Raw genomic sequence first — 18,853 nt, 5'->3', positions numbered from 1 at the left:
ATATATATATATATATTATCACCCAGAAGGGACCATTCCGGCATTACATTAATGTTAGTTTTAAACAGGAACTGGTAAGGTCAGGTTTTGTTTCGTCAGTGTCGTTTATGGTGAACACAGATGGGTTTTTGTTTACCTAGCAACAGACTGCAGATAGCAACGGTGTTTGGCAAGTGACAACGCGAATTTGATTAAATAAAATATATCTAGCATGCTTTCAGACGATCGTTACGGCGTGATGAAAAAGTAAAAATAACGTAATTTAGCCCAAGTTAGCTGCCATATTTGGCGAAGTAGGAGAGTGTTAGCATCTCTTCTTCTAGTTCAATATGTCTTTTCAAGAGTCACTTCGTCCTTCTGATGAAGATGAGGCTTTCTACACACAGTGCAGAGCCGCGTATCTCTCCGTGTTTAGGTCTAGTTTAACAAATATCGCTTCGAAACAGCAGTTATGTCGAGGTAAGCTAGCTTCAAACTATTGACTACATGGCTTAGACAGCTGTTAGCGTAGCATGTTTATGTGTCATTGCATTTCTTAATTAGTGTCAAGGAAAACTCCATCTTCGATAAACGTAGCGAGTTATATCATTTCTGTAGTGTAGATTACAATGTTAGCTTAGATATCATGAAGTCATTTATAAACAGATCTCCACAAAGAGTGCATGATGACTTCTCAGTCATCTGGACATTACAAGGAGATGAAGCGTTTTCTTTATCATAACTGACAGCCCTGCAGTAAGATTAGTTTTGAAGGATAAAACTCTCGGATGTGGTATTGCAAAATAATTCTTATAGAACTCTCAGATGTGATATTACAAAATTATTATTTTCATCTTTTCAACCTCATGGATGTGATACTGCAAAATGATTATTTTTTCCCTCTATTGCGTAATAGAGTGGACACAAAACAAGAGGGGACAGTTACATAGAGACACCTTAACAGCGAAAAGGTCTTATGTAAAAGATAAACTATAATAAAAAATAATGATAAAATAAAACAAAAAAGAAAAAAGAGCAAATAAGTAAAGTAAGTATTATTGCAGAATTATTCTTATAAAACTCCCAGATGTAATATTGCATTTTCTTTTAAAGAAAACTCTTGGATGTGATATTGCAAAAATATTTTATGAGTCCACAAGCTTATCTGGCTAATAGTTTAGAACCACTCTACAAAACATCAGCTGATGACACTAAATACAAGTTACAAGATAGATTTATTTATCTTTGACGACACAGGGTTGTATACCGAGATTAAGTTTTTCCCTTTTTTGCTACTTAGAAAAACAAACACAAATGCTACAGACAAAACTAATACACAGTAGATTGGGTGAATAAATAATAAGTCATGGAGTCATGGATCAGTCATTATCAACCATGCTGTGCAGCTAAAAAGGATCAAACCCACATAGCACATTCACATCTAGTTTCCAAAAATACCAAATATGATGAAATGATGCACAAACTTTTTAGAGCATTTCTGTTTGACACAAAGTTGTATATGTTTTTTTTTCCTGACGTCTAAAGTTACTTAAGGGGAAATGAAATGAGGGAGAAGTCTATGTTAAGTGGTAACTTCTGTAGTATTCAGATGTTACAATGTGAATAAAACTGTGGGGGATTTTGAATGCTTGAATAATGTACATTACATTTAAAAGTGGAGATGCAACAGTCACTTTTTTCAGTTAGAATCCTATACCTGAATTTGGATACCTGCCGATACTGACACGTATCTTTTAAATCTTTTTCTGGCTGATTCCCTTATGAGACTTTCATATAACAAGGCAGATGTCTGCCCCTCTTTGTACATCTGTCTGTCTTTCACATCCTTTCTTCTTCTCTCTCAATCTCGGTATCTCACTGATCCTCACACACACAGCAGTCTAACAAACTAACTCCAGAAAAGCCTCAGATGCCTGTCATAAAAACAGGCCCCCCATCAGACTATTGAATATGGATTTGTACATAGATTGGTGACATCAATCCAATCAGATAAGTGAATTAAGTCAGTATTGGCACCTGATATTCAATTGAATCAGTTCCAACTAGAGGAAGAAAAACAAACAGTCCTCATGTTACAATTGTTGTCATCAGCCTTTGCTACTTAAGGATTCAGAGTTTCAAATTTATCCTTTTCAGTTCTCCAGCAGGCTGGTAGAAATCCATCCCATGCAACTCTCAATAAATACTGGACCCCGAGAACATCCAAACTGAACTTTGACGACTTCTGTGAGATTCTCAAGTGTGAGAAGAAAACTGAAGAAACCGAGCTGCTGAGAGCCTTCAGAAAGATGGATGTGAACGGTGACGGCTACATCTCACACAGCGAGCTGGAGAAGGCTCTTACTACTGTGAGTTGCCTCAAACACTTTTTATTAGACAGAACTGCGACAGATTGTCTGCTTATTGTTTTAGATTCTGTAGGTTTTGGCTACAGGTATTGATTTTGAGTTAATTGAGTGATGTTGTGCAATCAGCCAACTGATACACTTCAACAACTATTGTATTACAGATGTAAACTGCCTGAACACGAAAAGATTAAAATCACTGATCTGCTCATGCTCAGACACAATAGAAATATTTTTTGCTCTGGTGTTTTTCCTACTAAAGAAAATATGTTGAATCTTCCAGAGAGGAGAGAAAATGACCACTGAAGAGGTGAATGCAATTTTCTCATTACTTGATCTCAACAAAGACGGGAAACTGGACTATGCAGAAGTAAGTTTAGACAAATCTGATATATAACACTTGTTATTCTATGTGTCCGAACCTGTGAAAAAGTGTATTTTAAAGGTCCAGTGTGTAAGATTTATGGGGGTTTATTGGCAGAATATGGCAGAAGTAGAAGATAATATTCCATAGGTTAAGATGGCAGTGATAAACATTTATTGATATTTTTATGTTTATTGACAGTGCTATCATCGATTCTGCTTATTGGTGCGAGTCATTGTCATGTTCCTGACTGATTCCCCAAGAATTTTCTGTGTGGGGAAAAAAGTAGGCTTATGGAGATTTCCAGCATCAACAACTGTTTGATTACCTCTGAGTCTAAACAAAGTAGAAACCAAATTGAATTCATATGAAATACAGAAGACAATGATGCGAAGTTCAGAAGAGTCTTCTTCAGTGTCATATGCTCACCTCCATCCAAGACACAAGCATTTCTGACCCTCTCCTTTGCCTCAGAATATCCTCATGTGTCATCCACTTACTTCTGGTTTCCTGCTGTTGTCAGTTCTGCAGATTGCTTGTGTCTACAGTAGAGCAGTGTCAGGTGGCTCTTTTGGAGAGGCTTGAGGCTAATGCCAAGCTGAAGAGACAGAACTTTGGCAGTCAGTCATACAGCCCTCCGAAGAGCTCCGTGTCATCAGCATCAGCATCGACAACAGCATCACACGTACAGACTGTTCCTCAGCCTCCGGAAACACCCCGGGCAGATTCAGACACGACACTCAAAAAAGGTACATGTGACTTCCCAGAATTAGAAAAGGGCAATTCAAAAAAATGTTAAAAACATTTCTCTCTCTCATGTTTCTCCTTCGTCCAAAGCACTTTCCCACAAAGTATAAAAACTGACACGTATTTTATCCAGCTATATCTTGTAGAATCTCTATTTTAAACACCAGTGCCTTAATATGAATTAACAACGTTAAAACAAAAAAGAAAAAAAGACAAGACCACAGGGATGTACAAAAACAACTGGACGAATACACTCAGTAGAATGCAGATGTCTGGTGAAACACCCACTGCAGTGCCACCACAACTGCAAAGTTTTGAATAGAGTGTTTTTTTTTGTGTAGTATATTCTCAGTTGTCTTTAAGAGGCATAGAATGGTGTAATGGTAATGTAACTTGGTTCACCTAACTGTATAAACTTAATAAGGAAACAATAAATGGGACAATTATTGAAAAGTCAGACATTACAATTAATCGGGCATCTTATTTTTTATGATCAAGTTTTTATTGTTATTTTGCTTCAGGTAAATATAAACAAAACACAAAACCACAAAAATATAAAAAAAAAACTGTGCATTTCCCAATGAAAGATGTAACTATTCAGTGAATTTAATCCCAACAAGTAACCACTATCATGATGAAGGTTTAAATTCACTACAGTAAAATGGCATGGCTGTGGGAACTAACTTCATCACACATTACAGTTGGGCTAACTGAATCCACAAGACTGTCAGCTTTCCAGTCATACCCAAATGTATGTAAATCCAATACTGTTTAGGAACCCCAAAATGCAGGAATATTCAAATGCACCATTTTTAGACTTGACAAGAATAACACATTTCTACTGAATGCAAAATAAGTGCATGGTTTTTGCCCAAAACTGAATGGGATTCATATAATATCTGCATCTTCACTCTATATAACATTAAGCCTGTTGCAGACTATGAAAAATGGACAGCAGTAACACATGCATACCCCTCCAAAATTTACTCATCCTTAATTAATATAGCACTTTTCTTAAACAAGCAAACGAGATGATAAGTAAGAAGATATTTCTGAGCTGTTATTCTAAATGCCTGCTACCGGGTTGGATTTTCCTTGAAATCAGATGAGACGAGCCTATGTGTACGTGTTCCCAGGCAAAGTTACAGTGAGTAGTAAGACGCAGCATGAGATTTTTATTTAGATAAGTTTGTTTTTGACGTTCAATTTTGTGGATATGGAGGTGGAAACACTACCACTTTTGTCCACACTGGCCTCCAGGATCAACAAAACAGGGAAGCTCCTCGTAGTAGGTTTGATAAGGTCACAAAGTGCTTCGTAGAAAAAGAGAGAACAACACAGGTATCATAAAACATTAAATGACAAAATAAAATTTAAAAAGGCAGGAGAAAATGATAAAAAAAACATCTTTCAGAATTCAGAAGTACCTTTTCATAAAAGAAAGTGAGGACTTTGTTTTGCATGGAAATGCTAATAACTAATAACTGGTCTATGACTTCAGAACATAATGTCAATTTGCGCGGCCCAATCTACAAGTCCAAAGTTGCCTCCAATGGCGACTGCAACTCAAGTATACTTCAGATTCCAATTTATAGTTGCACACCCATACACACCGCTTGCCCCAGTACGCCTCACCGATTAGTTTTGATGAATAAATAATAGCTCTGTTATTGATCGATTTTTCACTCCCCCGTGACAAATCGCCTCATTAAGACAGGCCATACATCATAATAGCCGCACAATTAGGGCAGCCTGTTTGGAGGGTGGAGACTGTAAAGCGTTGTGATTTGGGTAATCATTTCTGCCATTAAGAGATTGACAAAAGCTCCGTCACACTAATGAAAAATGCTGCCTTTCAACTATGGCTTTAGAGTTAGAGCTCTCACCAAAAAAACTGTTTTCACAGCTTAACCAAACAAGGACTAGCATCAAGTCCAGCTTCGCCCATCTGCAGCCATTGTTTTCTTTCAGCCAGTTGAAGTTGGGATTTAAAAATCCACTTTTTTGCACTTTAACATTTAAACTTAAGGAAAGAGATGAGCAGAGATCCTGGATGAGCGAGCCAGGGACAGGCCCACGGCGGGAAGATAGATGGGGTTGATTTAAGTGGTCAGTCCATGTTCATGTTATTGATTCGGAGGATTCCACCACTTCTCACTGGGGAGATGATGAGGGATTAGACGGCGGTCGAGAGGAGGGCCCGGTCGACCACCACTGCAAAAACAAATGAGCTCCCACATAGTTGTCTGGATTATCACATTATTGTGCCTCTCCCACGTATTGATTTATACCCGCTACATTTTAACAAGACTCTGGCACGAGATGCGACGTGATCGCACATGTTGAATGGGTTTTTCTTGGAGCTCAAAAACAGTTTTGACTGCTCATTTGGTCCTACATTTGTCAGTATAAACTAGTACCACACTTGAAAATATGTTCAGGGTTCTTACATATGCTGGAAATCCTTGAAAACACCTGAATTTTAATGTCGATCAGTGTTTCACAAAGCCCAAGGTGACGTCCTCACATGTCTTGTTCTGTCCACAACCCAAAGAGTTAACTGTCAGAGAAGAGTAAAGAAAACCAGAAAATATTCACATTAGAGATTTTGAATTCAAATTCAAATGTATTTTTGAAATGTATTTTTTCTTGGATCTGATTTTGGAAAAAGTGTAGGAAACCTGTGTAGGACATCAGCAGTTTTGGCAAATTATTTTACAAATGATTACTGAGAAACACATTTATTATGTGTCAGGTGTTGTGTGTCTAACGTGTTTTGGCAAACAGTTAGGCAAATCTATGAACTATCATAGTGTTTCTCTGAAAACTGGTCTGTTTAAATCAATTATTGCTGTTTTCCAGCACGAGGAAACCGCTCATGCTGAAACAACACTGGCTATAAACTCACATTCACTATAAACTCACATTGAAGCTTCTGTTAGGCCACGTTTCAGTGCATCTTTGTCCACATTCACACAACAGCCACAATTTAGTGCTCTAGATTAAAATACCGCTATCAATACAAAATAGATCCATGGCAAATACCATGACAGTGGGTCTATTTATTTCTCTGCTCCGGTAATTTGCTTGTAAGCTTATCAGATTATTTGGCATCTCGATTTCCTGTGCTTGGAAACAATCAGACCCCTCATTAGTGAATTGATATTTTCTGGCTTCAATTAGTGTTCAAGGAAAAAAGTTGTGCGAGATAATGGATTTGAGAGGGTGCTGTTATGCCATTTGTGATTTAAAATGCCTCCATAATTAATTAAAAGCAAATTGAACTGGAGATCACACTTTCTCAGAACCCGAACTAAAAGTAGCCATCTTTACTTGAACTTGGGAATGGACTTCTGAGAAGACAGATGACAGTGTCAATTATGCTGTGAACCTCATCTCTCTTTTCAAAGTGTGTTTACTGTTCGGAGAGGGGAGGGCTCTGCTTCATCTGTCAGGTAGTCAGTTGAGCTTCCTGTTCTGCTGCAACAATGTTATGACTTGGTTTGTTCATAATGATTTTGTATTTTTTAGCATATGTGTTTTTGCGTTAGTGTTCGTCTCTGAGTTTTTATCTTTTGTCTCTGGCGTCTCTCAGACAGCAGATCGTCTTCGCGTCCTTCTTCTGCTCGCAGCAGGCGGTCGTCCCTGTCCAACCCAATCACTGTGACGCCCGGCAGCACAAAGGCCAGCAAAATACAAGAGCCCTCAGGCTTACAGGTAACACCCTCTATAGCCGTAATGACTTTTGAGCTGTAAGTAATGATTAGCCTCATTATCAGTTATTTTTCTATTATTTTTCTTATTAATTGATCGATCATTTAGTTTATGAAATGTCAAAAATATTCTTAGAGCCCACCTTGCAGGCAACTGGACTTGGTGACATTCTTAGTGCCCAAGTTTTTTGATCAACACTCAAAAACATTCAACATACAATGATTTAAAACAGAAAAAAACATCAGTCTTCACATTTGAAAAGCCAGGAGCAGAAACCATTTTACATTTTTGCTTGATTAAACAACTGTAACGATTAATTATCTCCTCAAGGTGTGAACCTGTAGAGGAACGTGCATGTGTGCATGTACAATGGATGTACGATCAATGGACCTAGAGCTTTTCTGCATCTAATCTCAAATAATAACAGATCAGCTTTTCTTTTTTTTTTTTTGATTCAGAATTTTTAAAAAACCTTTTTTATGGCTCCACACTGGCGACAGCCACAGGCACGATGTTTTGGGTAATCCAATGTTATATGAACTTGATGTCTCAAGAACACCTTATTACCTTAGATTTCTTCAAACTTTGCACAGACATTCACGTGGACTCAAGGATGAACTGATCAGATTTTGGTGCTCAAGTTCACTTTATATTTTTGGCCAAAACTCAAGAATTAATAAGCTAGTTATGTCAAAATTACACACAAATGTCTTATAGGATACTGGTAGTGCTGGAAAGTAACTAAAGTCAAAGAAACTTACAGTTACAATTAAATTACAGTTACTAATCAAAATGCAGTGATTACAGGAGTTACATGCTAATATTCCGTTCAGATTGCATGGTGGAGATTAGCATTCTACTTACTGACCTCTTCTAGTTGTTTGTAAAAAAAATTCTGACTGTATGTTTTTCAGTTCTAAATTATAAAATATTTAATTATCAATTAATCTGTCAATCACTTTCTCGGTTAATGATGAGTTGTTTGGTCCATAAAATATCAGAAAAAGGTGGAAAATGATCGATCAGATGACGTCCTCAAATGTCTTGTCCAGTCCACAACCCAGAGATAATTATTTTAGTCTCACAGAGGACTAAACGAACCAGTAAATATTCACATTTGAAAAGCTGAAATTCCAGAATATGGATATTTTTTCTTTAAAAAAAAAAAAAAGATGCAAAACAATTAAATGATTAACAAAAAAGTTGCCAATTAATTAAATTGTTGATGGCTCTCTGTTGAAGCTTGTGTTTTTCAATCAAACAAAACATTTTCTTATCCTAAATTAAGTAATAACATAAGCTGAGTTGTGAAATTCTAACTCACTTTATAGTCACAGTCTGCTCCTGTCTACTAATGTTTATTAAATGAATTTGATGACATGTGACAGAATTTAATACAGTAATTCATAGTAATAACTCATCCATTACATGCTTTGCAACATACATTACTGAATTTGAAAGTTAAACTGTTTGTGTCACCACTGACAAAACCTGTAAATGTTCATATGTGGGCTCAGGCGAGATACTCCATGATAATACGGACCCTCCGGCCCCTCTGCTCTCCCGGTGTCACTGTTCCCCAGCGTTTTTGATGGGCGAATTTAGCGCGGGGTGGATAGATATACACAGTATTGATCCCACGCTCTTTGTTTTCACTCTTTTTGGCTTAACCTCGGCTGGTTTGCTTTACACCAAGAGAAATAAATAAATAAAAATAACAGCACCCCCCACCCGTACCTGCTCCATCTCTCAGGTCCGAGTAGCGTGTTGAGATTGGAAAGGGCCAGACATTGTGGAGGTGAAAGAATGTGTGTCCAGAGATTACCTCTGAGGGAAGTTCTGCCTGCTATATTGGCTGCTATATTGCCACAGGCTGATAATTGGGAGGTGGTGGGTGGAGGGTCGGCTGTGTTTTTGTAGCGGTGTGTGTGTGTGTGTGTGAACATGTGTGGGAGGAAAATGTGTCAACATGAATAGAAACATAACCAGTAAGGACTGCTCTTAATTGTCAGGATTTGTTTTTATGTGCAGGTTCTAATCATAAGAATTATAAGATAAGGTTTAAATGTGTGTGTGTGTGTGTGTGTGTATGATTGTGTTTGTGGCTGGTTTGGTGTCCTGTGACCCTCCGCGTGGCAGTAAATCAACCCTGTGGCCGGAGCAGGTGACAGCGGCTGTATTAGTCTGCAGGCTGACCCTCTCTCTGCGGGGGCATTAATTCTGATGTCTTTAAGCAGTGGACGGGCGCCCATGGCAATTTCCCTCATTTAATATTGTCTGGACAAACCACTGAAGTGTTATGGTTTGATCTTTTATGCCTCTCACAGCCCAAGATAAATACTCTGAGAAAATGGCTTTTCTCTAAAGGAGTGACATGCTCCGTCTTTATGGTACTTTCTTTGTTTAACTTGGTGATTTATTTGTCCACTAAAAGGATATATAGCCTATTCCAGACTCGCTTGGCCCTCAGTGTCCTCTTACTGTGTGTCCACACCAACTGTGTTTTCATTTAATGTGTCTCCAATGAGTGGAAGGAAAACTTCCTTGTTTTGATGTTCCTGTTCAATTTCAAATTATTACCTCATTTCAGTTGTGCTGCCAGACGAAGGAACAACAGGATTTCAAAATGAGAGAAATATTAGGATTCATAAATATCGCCAAAGTAGCCTCTTGATAGTTTTGAATGACCGCCGGCCCAAGATTGAAAAGGCTGTATTTATCAAAGTTAAATGGACTCCAATTTGCCGTATCAGGTCCTGAAGGGAGACTCACTTCAGCCTTCAGCAGAAACACAGTGCAACACTTCTGCCCTCCTCTGGATCGGCACGAGTATAACATGTGTTTACATGCTGCTGAGCTGACATAAACTGTGTAATAATGAATCTGCCCTCTCAAGGCTGCTGGAGTGGTAATTATCACAACGGCAGTTTCTGTTAATCAAGTGAGCAACCTCACTGTTATGATTGACTGCTTAATTCACTTTCCCGTGCCCAAATATATGTGCTTCCCCTGTCACAAGATCAATCCCTTTTTTAATAGGAGCCGCAAATTAGTTTTGGTTTCTGTTGAATGAATAAATTAATTTTGTTGTCGAGCAGCAAAACAGTTTGTTTGGATTGTGTCAGGATCTAAACAGAGACCACACAGTAAAATATAATAGGATACACATAACATGTTATACCATATACACGCAGTATATACGATACTTAAAAGGGCTTAGAATAGCAAACTAAGTCTGATAAAACACAGGAGTCTAATTTTTCTGCTTTATTAGCCGCAATATATCAGTTTGCATCAATCAGTCAATCAAACTTTATTTGTATAGCATTGTTCATACAGGTCAGTGCAACTCAAAGTGCTTTACTTACAAGCCCATAATATGACAGAGTAAAAAGACAAAACAAAGAATAACAGTGATGACAACAACATACACTAAAGTAGATTTACATGCAATCATAATAATCATTAAATAGAATTGGATTAATATATTAATAAGAACTAGATAATATAGATTTAAAAAGAAGAATAAAAGTGTGCATCAGTTTCTCTGTAAAACTGCAGTGGGACCTTTCATCCATCGTTCCAGGAGTGGCATCACAGTTGTATGAAGGGCTGTTTCTTCTTGGAGGATGATGGCAGTATCAGCTCTCTGCAGTACCAGCTCCACGTCCCCCAGACAACCAGCGTCTACCTAACCATCCAACCGCTCAGCCTCAGCCACAGACCAGGTACTGACCGGGCATTTTTTTATATCACACATCCACAGAAATCATAAATACTGTTAAAAAAGTGAAAACCCTGTTGATCAAAGGGAGGTCAGAAACAGGACAGCGCCTGCAGAGCTGGCAGGAATTCAGTAGTCTTCTCAAAGATTCTGGATTTGGACTGGATTTGGTTCCTCAGGGTTCAGCACTTTAAAGCAGGGGTCTTCAACATTTTTTAGGCCATAAATCCCATAGCTCAGTGGTTCCAAAACTTTTTCTGACATACCCACCTTTCAGAAGCCAAAAAACATTTGCACCCTGCCACCCCACATTTTTTTTTATCAATTATTAACAATTATTGGGGATGGAACTGATTAAAAAAAAGGATTCAAACGTTGAATTTTAGTGAAATAAATGTTAGCAAGATGGAATAATCAAACTCTTGTTTGTTTATTTCCCCTGCATAGATCATATTCATTCAACTTTGTTTCATTCTTTATGTCTCCCCTGGTCTTCCCCTGGTCTTCTGCACCACCCCCTTGCAGTTGCTCTGCCCCCCCAGGGAGGCCTGACCCCCCAGTTTGGGAACCAGTGCCTTAGCTGGTAGAGAGATGGAGCAGCTACATAAGTTGCATTGAATATTTTTGGGTGTTGGATTCAGGTTAATGTGTATTTTCAGACAAAGAATTCTTCTTTTCTTTTTCCAAAAAATATGATTTGGTGGCCACCCTGCAGTAACTCTCAGTCCCATAATTCAGTTTTTTGCGAGACTGCTTCCTGTTTCATCACTGATTTTATGGCGTACTGTATAGTTGCACAGTTTTAAAGAAGCTTTTTGTGACATTATACAATAAATAAAGCACCGCCTCAGTAACTTTCAGATTAGGAATCATAAACAAAGAGACCACACAGACGACTGACTTCGTGTTCTGGCCTCTTTGTGTTTTAGATTGTGTAGCAGCAGGTCAGACTCTGTAGGAGAGGTGTTGGATTGTGTTCCAGCTCGGTATACGATAATTTATGAAGAGGGAGCAGTTCAGTTCATAAAACTGGATGCACGCAATAGAAGAAAGTGGAATGATGTTGGTGGTGGAAAATCACTCCTACATACTGTATGTGTTTTAGTAAACCGCTTGTAAAGTGTTTTTAGTTTCTGAAATGTTTGTACATCAAATCAGAAAAGAGTGCATATGTCTGCATATATTAAGCTTATATTTGATTATTTGTTTGTACTATATAAAGGTTTTGTATTGTGTAGTTTTGTATTGAACATGTGGTTTGGTTTTGGGTTTTTTGTCCATAAAGTAGACAACATGTTTTATAATAATCCATCAGTCTAAAAGCCCATTATCTTGTGTTATTTTTCAGACAAGCCTTCTTCATGGATGACAGTGGACACAGCTGTTTTTGTCATGTCATCTGGTGAAACCAAAGAAGACTCAGCTTTAGTCTGTTTCACTGAGTCAAAAGACAAAGAAGTATGTTTGTGGGTGTTGTCGGATGTGCATGTACCATAACATTTATTTATATTTAGTTTTGATAATTCCCAATTAATTATTTCTTAATTTAAGAGTTTGTGTGTTGATACGTCTTTTTTGGTCAAATATTTACCTGCAAATGTTTAGTAATTGAAAAAGTATTCATATCCTTTACTTCGGTAAAAGTTCTGCTTTCAAAACCTTACATAAGTAAAAGTACATAAGTTTTGTTAGTAAAGTTTATTTAAAGTGTCACGAGTTAAAAGACTGATTGTCCAGTAAAGTGCCTCCTATAAAGTGTTTTACTATTATATCTGATGTTTTTAGATAAATATCACAGCCGCATTAATGTGTATGTCACATTTTACTTCTGTTTAATGCTGAGCTAATTTTAACTACTTTATGTTGGGTGGTTAAATCTACAGCAATGCATCATATTCTGTAAGGTCACTGTCTGTTTGTAGCATGACGGTTCTGTGAGAACCACATATCAACTTTTCATGAGCTCCAAGAACAGCTGTGTTTTCAGCTTTTTCACAAAGCATTTGCAGCTAATTCACCTTTTTAAAAAGAGCTTCAGAAGTAAGGGACTTTGGAAATTATGTTTTTCATTGGACAGAAAGGGCATGAAAAAATGTAATCAGAAAAGTAACTTGTAACTAGAGCTTTCAGCATTTGTAGTGGAGTAGAAGGTACAGTATTTCCCTTTGAAACATAGTGGAATAGAACTATAAATTTGTATTAAATACTCAAGTACAAATTAGAGGTAGTTGTACTTTACTTATGTACAATACTTAAGAAAATACACTCTGTTATGTCTGACCGCTGCTGGCCATTTCTGATTCTATGAGGTTGAAACTTGATTGTGCTAAATTCCAGGATAACCTCAGTGTTTTCGCTCCTCCTTTGTTCTGACAGAAGTACATTTGGAAAGGAGAATTAAATGCTGGGACTTATCACCTGCTTCCCTTCACGAGTGGCTGCAAACTTAAGAAAAAGAACAAAAAGAACCCATCTAATAAACCTGTAGAAATTGTGTACAGGACTGACACCGGAGAGCTAGACCTCACCAGAGAGCTCAGGTGAGTGTGTGTATTTGTCTGCTTTATTCCACCATCGTCAGTATAATAATACACTGCATAGCAAAGTTTGATTCATCAGTTGTCACTAGCTTTGGGGAAAAATTGACAAAAAATTGAGATAGAGATGTATTAATGTATAAAGTATTAACGTCATGAGGGTTTCAGCGTGAAAAAAGACAGTTTAGTCTGTGATTTGAGGCACCCCTGTGAATTCAGGCCTGGAGAAAAGTCTGGGCTTGTTTGCCAGCGTTTTTGTCGCTGCAGCATTTGAATGGATGGATCTGTGTGTGTAAATATGGGCAAACTATGACAGTCCTGTCTATCATTTCTCTGTGTTGCTCCCTTTGTGCCACAGGGAGGTGCTGTCTGACATCTTTGAGGTGATAGACGTGGACGGAAATGGTTTGCTCAGTCTGGAGGAGTACAACTTCTTTGAGCTGAGGACCAGTGGAGAGAAATGTGACAAGGATGCCTGGGCTGTCTGCAAAGGTAATCATTCTCATTGTGGCATGAATTTGATATAAAATTAATATGAAACATAATGTACTGGGAGTGGTCCATTATGTCATTTGTTTTGTTGGGCGTGTAGAGAACTTTGATATGAGAAAGAACCAGCTGACGCGGCAGGGCTTCATGGAGCTGAACCTGATGGAGGCCACAGAGAAAGATGGAGACCCTGCAGACCTGTGGGTCACCCTGGAAGCCATGGGCTACAACCGAATGCTGGAGCTGGTAGATGTAAGTTTACACATCTGCTCTCACTTAAAACAACATTTAGTCACACAGATTTCGATCAGTTTTAATGTGACATGATGTGATGTTCTAATATGCTCAGAGTAATAAGTCAGAGCTTACATTTGACACACTTAAAAAAAATAAATATTCAATAATGTTCAATAATAATAATATGAAATGACTCTCAATTCCTGAGCCAGGTTGATTAAAGCCACTCATTTGTGGAACATAATACAATGGCTGATACAGTGAATGATGAGGGGGCGGAGATACCAACACAACATCTTTAGGACATTGAAGAACCCCCTGGACACTATGAGCGATGCTAACAACTTGTTAGAGAGTACAGATTTGAGGTTAGCACTTGCAGCTTTGTAGCTAGCTAGCCAAAAGTTAATATAGGTGTCTCATATATTAAAGCTACACCAAGTAACTTTCATATTGTGTTGATTTTTGGATTCCCATGTGGACAAACATGGTAACGTTTCCTCAATAACTACAAAATATAATGCCAAAATTAAAATTATCTAAATATAAGTTACCTTAGTCTAGAGACTTTATGTAACGCTCCTGAGTGAATCCCTTAGCATACAGAAATATTTTGCTTAAGTTTAAAGTTCAAGGTGGTTTATGGAACTGAGTTGTGTTTCTTACACTTGATTTCCACGACCAAAGCTTCAGCGTGCAAATGTGCAGTGCTAACAAAACCACTGGTTTTAATACACACAAATACTGAGAGAAACACATCCAGGCTTTCAGTGTCTCACTTGAATGAAATCTTCTACCTCCACCCCGTCAGGCCTGTCCATTCCAGATAGACGTCCACTGTGAAGGCACTCAGCCATCCATCCAGCCAGTCAGTATGGACTCAGGGCCCAAACTTCTGAACCAGGCCGTCCAGAAGTCCATCACAACCAGGACAGGCGCCAAAGCAGTGAGGGGACAAGACAACGTCTTCATCTACACTTACAGAGGAGAACACAGGATCTCCTCCCTCATAGCCAACAAGGTAGACAACAAACTGTGTGTAGGGTGGTTATCTCACAGACTCTGAAATTAAGATACCATATGATATACAGTGTCAGAGATATGAAGCTGTCTGCACAGTTTAACAGTACAGCAAAGAGGCGAGTGAATGTTCCTGCTTCAGTGTGATTGTCAAATTGCCATTCATCCTAATGACCACTAGAGGGAGGATGATGTAACTTTGAATAAAAGGCCTCCATATTGTGTAGAGAGTACTGCACACAATTCTGATAGTGATAACACTTTCCATGGTTTGTCTTAGATACCTGGAATAAGTATTAGTGAATGGTAAGAGAGACCATTCACCCTGTTTGTTACTGATATGTAGCCGCCATATCGATCGTCATAGCAACAGGAGCAACTCAGAAAGAATGACCTGGTGATGCAAAAGGACTACTGAACAGGAGAAATGGTTACATTTGTATGCAGTTGACCTACCTGGTTTTCATGAGAGTGCTGTTGGTACTTTCACGAAATATATATTAACACAAACAGATTTATTTCCATTTTTATTAGATTTTTGAGAAATAATCATCAGTAATGTGGTTATAATAAAAAAGTAGTTAAAGGCAAATAATAGAACAGCTTGAACAGTTTTCTGGTTCAGAAAATTACGTCACTTGACTGTAATGCAGCCTTTAAAACCAGGAAAAAACAACACTGAAGCTATATCATGATACAATTACATCTAAAATCTAAGATGATATCGAGTCTTATATCACAATATCAAGATTTAGACTACAGAATCCTAATTATGTATCTACAGTATCTGTTTTTGTAGCTGTTGTAGCCATTACATCCAGACTCTGTGATTTTGATTTAAAAAGCTGAAATCCCTAAATGAAGTGGCCGACACCCTTTGTGTTGCAGACCAACCAGAAAGTGACTGTCCATGTCAACAACGAGCAGAGCAGGAACTGCTGCAGCAGCAGAGGCATGAGCGTGTTCGCTGTCGAGGTGCCAGCCAGGACGAAGATGGTACAAAGTCGCACTGAGAATCTTGCCTCGATTATTATGATGAGAAACCATGACTTTGAAAATGTTCCATTCTACTATATTCAACTGCAGAATTAAATTGTTCATTCTGAACAAGAGAACAAATTTATTATAATCAATATGATGGTACAATAGAATGAAATGAGTGTTTTCAGTACTAATATAAAGATGTTTGTTCTGTCTTCTAGGTGTGCCAACATGTCCTGCCCATCAATGAGAGACAGGATTGGACCTACAACTGTGTGGAGACCATGCTACCCAGCATGTAAAGCTGTACCCACATCAACGATTCAAAGGTTGCCTCCGCTAGTGATACAGAAAAGTGCAGCTTTTAGAATTATTCAGTGCTTTGAAATAGGAAACATAATGAATAGAAGTTGTTCCATATCCTGTTGGGACTATGAAAACGGTTGTCACTGGTTGGATCAGTTGATTGTTTTATGTTATTTACTGTAACCGACAAGGTCCAAAAAGAGCACTGTCTGATCATTTCATTTCTTCTGGAAAAGCGTTCAAAGCGTCCCTGTGTGTTCTGCAAAGCCTTATACGTCAGACCCAGAGCTGAAACTGCCCCGCCTGTGGCTAGCAGCAGCTCGATCGAGCCCAGCTGAAAGGTTTTGTTTTAAGAAGCTCAGTGCATCAGACCACTGATGGCAGCAAAAGAGAGATGGTCACTGTTGTCATAAAGTAACAGCTGATGATGGTTGTTGCTGTTTTTGTTGTGCCTTTGTTTGTGTGACATGCAGTTAATGTAAAGAAATTAAAAATTTCCTCATCAATAATTATTGTTTAAAATATATACAATGCATAGATCAATAATTAAATTACCAATATGAAACATATTTGTAGATTATCCTTTAAATAAAGGCTGTTGTTATGGTGAATTGACAGCAGATTTAGTCTTTTTCTTATCTCTAAAAAATCTACTTGTATCTGGTGCAGTGCTATGAAAAACTTATTTTTAACATCAAATGATGAAGGCATTGCAAATAACAAGGTGGTACAAAATGTTATGTGTAATTTGGTGTTTCAATGTGTATATCTATATAAATTTTGGTAATAATTTTAAAATAGAGTGTTATTCACTATATTATATAACAATCACAAATAAATAGAAGATGCGTTTCACATTTTTAGCTACTATTTCTTGTTACATTAAACAGTCTTATAATCATAAAGGGTCAAACAAACTTGCTAAGATTTTATTTTCTTATGTTTATATATGTTTTTAGTTGAAATAAATTTTATTGTTTTATCACTTTTGCTGTGTAGATGTAAATATTATTATAGTATTCCTAACATAGATTTTCTTAACTGATATCTCTCTGGTTTACACTTTTGAATAGTGCTTCATTATATCCCACATCAACAGATTGTTTCAAGAGGTTGGGTTTAACGTGTTTGAATGATCTTCCCTGACCAGTCACCACAGTAGATTTGTATCCACTGGATCATCTGAAACCTTGATTTTTTTAGCTCTCCAGCAGCATTTTATAAACAAAAATGAATAACCAGAAACCATTGTGGATTGAATTTCCACTTTTTATCATTTGCTACAACGACAGCCAAGAATCAAAAGTGAGAATTTCTTACACATTTAGAGGATATATAATGAAAAACAGTAGATTCAGTAGTATGTCTGTCCTGCTGGACATGTGAGGACCAACCCACAGCTGCTCATAACATGTAAAATAAAAAATATGATATATGACTATTTAAATGCTGCTTAACAGGACCTTAACATCTAAGAAAGTTTTCAGCTTGATTTTAACCAAGACATGTTTTGACCTGTTAATCACCAAATAAATGCTTAATCTGTATTTCTTTTCTTTCAAATTTAAATAAAGGCTTGTACTTTAGATCATGAACTTAAAGCCTGTATGAAGTGTTATTGGCCACCACTCTCCATACTCTTCAGACAGTATGCTGCTGTGGGGATTTTGGGTTGGCAATGAAATGCATTCCTCTGCACTGCACTCAGGCCTAAACTTTATTTGCCCTTGGCCTTTCCAGTTGAGAACAGTCTTGACCTCCTATTTATATCTCTCGGGCCATTATTTGCCCTTTGACTTTCAGTGCTGAAACAGTAGAGCTAGCAAACTAAATGTCACATGGCATGTGAGATGTATTTAATGTCCTGAGCCCCTGTCTGCTCTTCCTTTCCCAACACACAGGTTTAGTAACACTCGACTGCTCAGGGTAGTCGGGCTCCACTGGTTGTGAGCCAACTTCAACATGTACTTTCTAACACTTTCATTCTGAATATGTTTTAAGAAAGATTTCATTTTGTTTCCTGTTCATGCTGTATGACTTTGTATGATTGCAGTCATGTGATTGTCGTTAAAATAAATGCAACAAAGTAGATTTCTGTATGCATCAACAGTGGCAAAAAAATATGAATATGGATTAAATGAATAAGGTTGTGTTGGTTTGATTAATGTTATAAATGAATAGAACAGTAAATTGCTCTTGGCACTGTATGTTCTTAGCATTTGTTCTGCTCTTATTAAGAGAAATAAATATTTGCAGACATACTGTGTATACAGCTACATATCGTCCGCACACATACACACCCGCCTCTTGCAGGTTTGATGTTAAACTTTGCTCAGCCTATGATGATCAAACACGCTGTGATGCAACAGGCAAACAACAGTGGCCTGAA

At 37.7% G+C, this 18,853-nt stretch overlaps 1 protein-coding gene across 1 annotated transcript; it reads left to right on the top strand.

Moving 5' to 3' along the window:
* The first annotated feature begins 121 nt into the window (after nucleotides 1-121).
* efcab7 (EF-hand calcium binding domain 7) lies at nucleotides 122-16,690 on the top strand. Its single transcript, XM_084722318.1, has 13 exons — nucleotides 122-459; nucleotides 2,137-2,348; nucleotides 2,629-2,715; nucleotides 3,233-3,458; nucleotides 7,052-7,173; nucleotides 10,757-10,898; nucleotides 12,243-12,352; nucleotides 13,271-13,434; nucleotides 13,790-13,923; nucleotides 14,024-14,172; nucleotides 14,969-15,178; nucleotides 16,066-16,173; nucleotides 16,380-16,690. The coding sequence occupies exons 1-13, from the start codon at nucleotides 330-332 to the stop codon at nucleotides 16,458-16,460; spliced, it is 1,875 nt and encodes a 624-aa protein (XP_084578444.1). The 5' UTR covers nucleotides 122-329; the 3' UTR covers nucleotides 16,461-16,690.
* Nucleotides 16,691-18,853: the final 2,163 nt, after the last annotated feature.

The sequence above is a fragment of the Lutjanus erythropterus genome, chromosome 7, assembly GCF_056507025.1.
Source record: "Lutjanus erythropterus isolate fLutEry1 chromosome 7, fLutEry1.hap2, whole genome shotgun sequence".
Lineage (NCBI taxonomy): Eukaryota > Metazoa > Chordata > Actinopteri > Lutjaniformes > Lutjanidae > Lutjanus > Lutjanus erythropterus.
Note: the sequence above shows the minus strand (reverse complement) of the source record. Positions and strands in the feature narration are given on the sequence as shown.